This window comes from Teleopsis dalmanni, chromosome 2 (assembly GCF_002237135.1).
Source record: "Teleopsis dalmanni isolate 2A chromosome 2, ASM223713v2, whole genome shotgun sequence".
Lineage (NCBI taxonomy): Eukaryota > Metazoa > Arthropoda > Insecta > Diptera > Diopsidae > Teleopsis > Teleopsis dalmanni.
Genome location: NC_051847.1, coordinates 132138177 through 132147337, shown reverse-complemented (window position 1 = coordinate 132147337; position 9161 = coordinate 132138177). Strand labels below are relative to the sequence as shown.

Sequence of the window (9161 nt, the reverse complement as noted above, 5' to 3'; positions counted from 1 at the left end):
TATTATTATTGGTATAAGTTTTATAGCATTTCGCGAGGAACGACCATCATGTTCGAATTTTCAAAAATAAATTTGTGAAATTCCAGGAATCTATGATCAAAAGTTCCATTCTATTCCATTCCAAAAGCTGAACTCTACCTAAAAATTCAAAATAATATATATTAAATGTATTACCCTACTGTAATTTTAAATAATACTTGAAATCAGCTTTATTAACTGCATATTGTTTGTATACCATAAGTTGTACATATTTTTTGAATGCTTTTACATACCATATATTTTGCATATATTTCGCATTTTTTTTACATTTTTTTTGCATACTTTATGGATATTTTTCGTATGTATTTTGCACATATTTTGCACATATTTTACATATATTGTGTATTTATTTTGTATACACAATTTGATAAAAATTGCGATGTCTACCCCTAAGTGAGAGTTATAATTTAGATTAGAACTGTATTGTGAACTCAGTGCAAAAGTGTAAAGTTTATTGGTTTTCTGTTTATGCGGTTAACTATGGAACGTTTTCCTACCCACAGACTGGTTCCAGGAGAATTAATAAATGTAGAGTTTAGTTTTTGGTTGTTTCTTCTAAATTCAAGTTCTTATTAAATCACGTAATTAAGTATCCATAACACTTTATTGAGTCAAACCAAGATTCAATTAATGATAATGAAGATGAATACTTGATTGATTTAGACTATAGATACGTAAAGTTTTGATGGTATATTGTCAGCGTTATAATTCAGTGATATTTAGATACATCTGAATACGCTTTATTCTTACTAAAAACAATGGCTTTCAAAGTTTTTAGTTAAAGTGAATCTATAGTGAATAGTAAACTGAATAATAGCAATTAATAATTAAATTATCAATTCGAAACCTTTTAAACTTTTCTTTTAATAATAAAATAAATCTAAATTTATTGTTAAACAACTTTGTTTTTCCATGGGGTCTATTCTTTGCTTACAGTGATATTCACCGAAACATATCATCAATATGCAGTAATAACTTTCATATTCACAATGTAATATACGAGCTTTTATGAAATAATAATTCCTAGAACAATTTAATAATTTCGAATTGCATAAAATTGAATTTAATATTGAATACTATAATATTAAGAAGATATAAAATTGTAAAATTTATTTCATTGCTAGTAATAAATACTATATACATACGTAGAAATATATTGCTGTTTTTATTAGTGATGATTAATATGATTTTAATATTGTCATTATATCGTTCTAATTAAAAAAAAACAACCTTTTGATTATCTGGTAATTAATATAATGTAGACTGACTTGTTTAGTTTTGTACTACCATAATGAATTATCTATTAAAAACTATAGAAAAATTAATTATATTCATAGATATTTTCTTTATTAAAGTGGTGTTAATCTGTGTCAATATACACGTGTCAATATATTTCATTATAAATAAAGCGACACACATTCTCTATCTGTAGACAATAATATAACTTCACAAGACTCTTTTAATTTAAGTTTAGTTTTGGTTTTGGCAAAGAAACATAATAAATCTACTCAGTTGTGTATCGAGACCCAAATAGTTCAATACCAGTGATAGGAATGTTTTTTTTTCTAGGGATAATCCTTCAAATTATTTCAAAACTGTATTTTAAATATGACACATTGAATGATTGACACATCCATATAGAAAATACTATAAATGTTCATTTTTGCTGTCAAACTACACTACTATTATTTGGGTTTCAATATACATACATATATGTTATACATATATGTTGATAGCAAGTTTTCGAGTCTTCACTTTAATGTGGAAAGTATTGTTGAAGTTTGATATAATATTAAAAATTACTAAATTTGTGATTTCAAAAATTTAGTATTAGAAATTTTCATCAACCAAAAAAAATTAGACATTAACAACGTAAGTAAATTAAGTAATACCCAAATCAAAGTAAATAGAAAATACTAATTGTTTTATTAATTAACCAGTAACAATAATAATTTGGGTGAATGGTACTAAATTTATTTATCATTACAAAGTACAATAGAATATGAAAATTGTTTTTATTTATTAAATTGAACTTTTATACTCGTTTAATCAAACAGCATACTCGTAACCAAATAGTAAACTACTGTTATAATAGTCAATTCAGTTAATCCAAAATTAAATATAGATAATAGCTTTTATATGTATGAATAGTTTTGTAGTTTCTAGCAACAAACCTATGATCACACAGCTCCGTTGTCGGAATATTCTTTATTACCATAAGCATTTTTAATTAAAAATATTTAATAATTATATAAAAAATTTGCTGAAGAAATATTAGCATAAACTAAAATACTTGATACTTTAATATGCAATTCACAGAATAAGATACGTAAATAGATACTGAACCAAGGCCATACAAATTAACTCTAATGTTTATATTATAATTATAATGACATTATAATGAGTTCAACTAAACTCAAAATATTCCATTATTCATTATTCTTTAATAATGAATTTACACAGTTTAAAAACTATACGAATTTAATTATCATATATATTATATATTATAAAAATCACGACAAATCTATGATTAATATGTTGGATAATTTTAATAAATAGAACAAAAAACTTGTCGTTCGAATCATAGATTTTTAAAACAGTACCTTTTGAATACCTTTTAAATAATAGTAACTGGGAGCTAAATCTGTAGAATACGGTGGGTGAGGAAGCAATTCTTACTGTAATTCATTTAATTTTGCGATTTTCATTATCGTGTGAGCGGGTGCGTTAACTTGCAAAAACAAATTTTTTTACTTTGACAAATGTGTTTTTTCTTGATTTTCTCATTCAATCGATGCTATAATATGCAACAGTATTTTGATGTCATTGTTTTTCTTTTTTCCAAACAGTCAAAACTTTTCCAGGCGATTGTTGAATTCGGAAGCGTTTGGAAACACTACCCCCGAGCGCAACTCATCATCTAGCTTGTGGTTTTCTCATCAATTGTCACTACTAGTTGACGATCACAGTCAACTAGATTCAGCATAAACATTTCCAAACAATGTTTTGAATGACAAAATCGTTGTCAAACACGGCACCTTTTTGTCGAAAGCTTTTTCATACCCAAATATTGATTTAAAATATCCGATATATGTTCATATGATATATTTCTCATCTCTGCTGTCTTACACAATTTAATTTTTAGATCATCCAACTCAATATCGTGGATTTGAACGACCCGGACGCTCTTCATCAAAAACACTCGTACGATCAAGTTTAAAATCAGCTTTTTAATACTTTAATGTTGTTAACAAAAAGGCAATGTTACCGTAAAAAGAATCCATTTCCAATTTGATTTCATCATTCTTCATTCCTTTCAAATGGAAGAATTTTATTACTGAACGATATTCAATTGTTTTTTTTTACAAAAAATCGTCAAGATGCCTTATTTTAATTATTTGCAAAAAGCTAACCAAACATCTGATGGAATCGAAGCTTTTACAGACGTCATTTAAATCTTGCCTGATATACAAAATATAATTGATTTTTTTTCTGGCGTTTCCATCTATTGTAATGTTAGGTAATTATCAATCCACCAAATCTTATACTAGATTTGTACTTATCAATTCACATCAAAGTAATTTACGGTCTTTAACAGATTGTGCAAAACATTTTTACATTTTGATTAAAAATCTTGATATTAAAATGCACTTAACTGTAATATTCCTGCCAGTCTCCTAACACTTCACCTATCTAGACATTAGTCATTTAATTTATCATCTTATAAAATAAAGACTATATGGAGTGCTCATGAAATCAGGAAATGATTTTAAAGTGTTACAACCTTTCACCACATATAGCTTAATGATTAATTCAGAATATAGTCATTTCAACTGACAAAAACAAAATAACTGTTATGCCATTTAAAAAAAAATATTATATATAGCCTTTTGCGATCTCAGATAAAAAATATAATTAATATACCCAAATGAACTTATCATACTAATGGCATATTTAATATACAAGTTTTACTGTAATAACACTTTTAGTGCATAAAATTAAATAAAAGAAAATTTTAAATTACCATGATATTACATAAACAATTAAAAAAAATATTTTTAGAGACAGTCATAACAAAATTTACAAAATTCGACTTTATTTAATAAACAATTTATTTCAAATTTATTTTTGTAGCAATTAACACCTGTACTAACTTTTTTATTGCAGTGTAAGATATAAATAAAAATAGTCATAATACATTTATTAAATGTAAAAAAAGTATATGTATTCTGGTTTAAAAAAGCTATAGAATATTTTAAAATTCTATTAGCAATGATATAAAAACGAATTTTATCAAGTTTTTATCGCTCAATTCGAAAAGTCGTTTCAACTTGTTAAGATCGAAGAAAGAATTACAAAGTGTATTTATTCAGAACATTAAAAAGATATCCTTAAATTCATTTAAAGTGTAATATTCAAACAAAATTATTTCAATAATTTTTTTTAAAATATATACTTAAATAAAGAATATTATAAACATGTTTAAAATAGTTTTAAATACTATAGTTTGTTTCATTTTTTTCTCAACCATCAATGCTGCAAATGTTTTGCGTAAGTCCAGAGAGTTAAAACGACTACCATATATTTTTAACTCTAACAAATTTAATATTATTTTAAAATAATTAATTATAAAAAGTTTTTATTTAAAATTACAATTTGTTTTTATGCACTATGCAATATTAAACAGCTCAAGATATGCAGAAATGTGCTAATAGTGATGAAAGCTGTTTAACGAAAACAGGTCAAATGATCGTTACAAATTATGCCAAATCTGGATTACGAGAACTGAACTTAACTCCCTTTGACCCTTTACACATCAAAAGTATGGTTTTGGAAAAAAATCCTGCAAGTCCTGTGAATATTGAACTAAGTTTTAATGACGTCAATTTGAATGGATTACAAAATTTAAAAATCAAAAAACTAAAGTGAGTTGATAAAGAATATTTCTTATAATTTCTGTTGTTTTAAAATAGTGTGTTAACACAAGTTTAATATTATCACTAGAACATTTTCTAATTAAACTAAAATATTTATCTCATTCTAATATTCAATTAATAGTTATAATTTTATATATATAAATTATAATATATATATAATATATACATATATAATTATTTGATTATATATCAAATAAGGAACGGTTTATATTTAATAACTAGTTCATCATTTCATTTTTGTTGCTATTGTGCTGTCTAGGACACTCGTCATGTCTTAAGATGATTATTTAAATTATGTGTATAAATTTGTGATTAAGTGCATTCAACTAATATAATATTAATAGTGTGTTAAAATACATAAACGGAAGAAAATGAAATAAACAATTATCCCTAAAGCAGTTCAACACCACATAAAGTCGCTTATCTGTTTGACTACCCTAACATACACACAACCATCTGAGTCCTATCGATTTAATGATCCGTTCTATTGAGATGGCTAGGGTTACGAACATAGATTAGATCTTACTATTTCCACCCGTCCCTGTATTGCTTTATCCTTTCCAACTCTCTATACAATCCACTCTCATTCCTTTTGCACATGTTTTTACATCTTTTATGTGCTTGCTTTCTAGAATCCGATGGCTTGCAAAAACAATAATGTAATGAAAAAATTTAAAATCTAATAAGTTGGTGCTAAACAGCTCACTGAGAAAATCAAAATAAACTTATAATTGCTGCGATCCTTTCAGGTAATAACAATAACTAATATTCATTAGTGACTAGATTTATACACACAAAAAAATATATTTTTATAAGATCGCATTTGTACATATAATGTAGATGCATAGTCAATATTTCCAACCCTCTAAATATTACTTATAAATTTAAGTAGTTGCTAAAATCACATCGTAACTCACCTCCTTTAGAAAAATCTTTATATTTTACAAATAGTTACTTGTGTAATCATTTTGCTACAAGAACATATATTAGATTAGTGTTGTTTTCAATATCCAGTACTAATGAATAAATAATTCATAAGTCTATTCTATTCATATGACGGTTCTTACTATCACAGTCTCAATTTCAAACAAATGATATTTAATGAGTTTTATTATTAATTTCTTTATAATTACTAATAAATGATTTATTTACTAAATATGTTACATTGTAATAATATACTTCTTTATTTGCAGAGGTCTCGATGCAAACTTTAAAGAAATGACAGAATTAGAGGCGGAAGTACCAACTTTGACTTTAGAAGGCCCATATTCAATAAATGGAAAAATTTTGGTTCTACCTATTGTTGGAAAAGGCGATTCCAAAATTGTATTAGGTGAGAAATAATACATTAAATTGTTTTTAAAAGTTTTAACCTCATATTATTCAACCCCAATCAACATTTATATATTCATTTATTATTTTTAATATTAATACATTAAATAGCAAAATAACATTTAAAAGGAGAATTGGAAAACGGTTAGGATATAGGAAAAAAAATTTTAAAACTGAGTTAAAAAAAATGCGATAAAAACAGAAAAAACAGATAGACACGTTGTCAAACAAACTAACGAGCTTGGATTGTAAATCGATTCGTTTTGCTAGACTGAACAAGTGGGGGTATACTGGGAGAGATTTTTGAGCATTTAAAAACCTTCCTTTAATATTTCAGAACATTTTACATAAGATATAATTTCAATTTTTCAATTAAATATTTCATATGAACTCTAAATTAGTTTTTAAAATTACTTCCTCCACTTAAATGAGTCTCCTTATAGACCAATCGCAAAATTAATGTACTTTATAAGATTCCCGATATCTTGGCATATTAAATAACAATATAATTATTTTCTTTTCACAGACAATATTCATATTGTAGCTAAAATTAAATTTAAACCTGTACAAAAGTCTGGAAAGACTTATGCTGAAGTCGAGAGTATAAAATTAGAATTGAATCCAAAACATGTATCATTCAGTTTAGGCGGTCTCTTCAACAATGATAAGCAACTAAGCGATACGATGCATACTTTATTGAATGAAAATTGGAGTGAGATTTTTAATGAACTACAACCAGAAATATCCAAAGCATTGGGTTTAATTATTAAACTTATTATAAATAATGTTTTTGCAAAATACCCCTATGAAGAATATTTTGCTTAAATACAAACACAAAAAAATACAATTGTTTGTTGAATGATTTGTAATAATAAATATACAATCATTATATTGTTAACTGAATTATGATTTGAATTATTGTTATTATATCTGTTATTATATTTTTAATAAATAAACTCTAATAAAATTAATATACCCTTTTAATATTCTTTATTTGTTTATAAATATAGAAAAAATTTTTTATTCTATAATTCATGAAAATTTTGTTTTTTTTAATTGAAAAATTAAGACGAATTCTTTAAAAATAATTTATTGGTAAGTATCAGATTATTTCCAATATAACGGAAAATGGGCCTATTTACACTATCATGAACGTAACATGAACATGAACTTAAAAACCGGTTACCGATAGATGAGAGAGGGAAGAAAGTGTGATGTGAGTTCATGAATTACACGCAATCACGGTTGCCACTTCAAAATTTTTTTCTGTACCAAAATTGGTTTAAAAAGGTACAATTTCTGTAAAAAAAGGTCCAAAATTTCTTTGGACCTTTTTGTTTTCTCGTTCTGTGTTTTTCATAATGTTATAAATGAACAAAATATAAAATAGTGCAAAGTTGCATTTATAAAAAAAATTAATTGGAAATATCCACAATAAAGTTGGGTCGTCAAAAATGTACCATTTTTTGAACGTGAGTACCAAACGAAAAAAAAAAAAAAAATATACCTGTTTTGGTACTAAAGTACCATAACTGGCAACCGTGCACACAATGAAATTTGATGCGTTTCTTCAGCTTCACACGCATATACATGCAATGTTATGTTTATGTTTACCTTTTAATCACGGTTGCCACATATGGTACTTTAGTACCAAAATTGGTACTTTTTTTCCGTATGGTACTCTGGTACTCGTAATGGTACTTTTTTGAAGCATGAATTTTATTGTTAATATAATAATATCCAATTAAATTTATTTATGGATGCCTTTGTGAACTATGAAACTAATATAATATTATGAATTGATTTAGTAAAAATATTGAGGCTGCAAAAGGTAAAAGTAAATTTCGTTCTGAATGAATTTTAAGACCATATATAATATTTTGTAATGCAAAGAACTATTTGATAAAAAAGATATGCACTATGAATGGTCAATAAAAAATAGTCAGATTATTCAGTACTGTTTTACATCTTCTGTACAATTTATGTATATTTTATTTTCTTATTAAAAAATAATAGAAAAAAATTGGACCTTTTTTACAAAGATGGTACCTTCTTGAACCAATTTTTGTACAGAAAAAAATTTTCAAGTGGCAACCGTGCTTTTAATGCTGAATACTCTCAATTTCTGTGCTCTGCACTACACACACAAGCATTTTATACGTTTACACAAAACAAAACAAATTTCACGCTCATGAGAGTTCATGATAGCAAAGAACATAAAGAAAAGAAACTGAGAGTTGCTTGAGAAATTGTGTATAAAATATTCTGAATAATTCAAATAATATTCAAAATTTTGAGTAATGAGGTGAAAATATCACGCATTACGCATGATCATTTTTTCCCCGGGCTTACTGTTTTGCCCACCCGAATCTTGCTAAAATAAGAGCACTTTTCGAGAAATTTTGTTGTATGTTTTGGTTTTTTGATGTTAAAAATCCCTTAACACATTTGTTTGTGATATTACACAAGGAGGCACAATGATTCAAAATTTCCTCTCAGTTTCTTTTCTTTGTCTTCTTTGATAATATTGTAAACTGAACTGACAGTTCGTCAAGTTCATATCACGTTCATGATAGTGTAAATGGGACCAATGAATTTGTTTTTTTACAAATTTAAGTCATTTTAATTTGTCTTAATATAAAACGTTGTTGTTAATTTTACAATTAAATCAATGCTAACACATTTTTTTTTACAATTTCAAAACGATGACACAATATGTCTGCTTTTAAAACGTGAAGGAACCGTTCCACAATACTATTCACCTGTAACTGATAAGTCGTTGCATGTTTGTGCTTAATCTTTGAAAACTTACACAATTCCCGAAGATTCAAATTGGCGACACAAGTCAAAAAT

At 26.0% G+C, this 9161-nt stretch overlaps 1 protein-coding gene across 1 annotated transcript; it reads left to right on the top strand.

Moving 5' to 3' along the window:
• The first annotated feature begins 4469 nt into the window (after positions 1 to 4469).
• On the top strand, positions 4470 to 7163 carry LOC119681807 (protein takeout-like). The gene is made up of 4 exons (XM_038095095.1): positions 4470 to 4590; positions 4727 to 4964; positions 6170 to 6309; positions 6835 to 7163. Exons 1-4 carry the CDS (start codon positions 4518 to 4520, stop codon positions 7131 to 7133), a joined length of 750 nt encoding a protein of 249 aa, XP_037951023.1. The 5' UTR covers positions 4470 to 4517; the 3' UTR covers positions 7134 to 7163.
• The last annotated feature ends 1998 nt before the right edge of the window (positions 7164 to 9161 follow it).

What these genes read in the sequence shown, in the direction of transcription:
- LOC119681807 (XM_038095095.1), top strand. Translation starts at nt 4,518, where the DNA reads ATGTTTAAAATAGTTTTAAATACTATAGTTTGTTTCATTTTTTTCTCA. An exon ending in CAATGCTGCAAATGTTTTGC is followed by an intron (nt 4,591 to 4,726) that starts GTAAGTCCAGAG and finishes AATATTAAACAG; the next exon opens with CTCAAGATATGCAGAAATGT. An exon ending in CGATTCCAAAATTGTATTAG is followed by an intron (nt 6,310 to 6,834) that starts GTGAGAAATAAT and finishes TTCTTTTCACAG; the next exon opens with ACAATATTCATATTGTAGCT.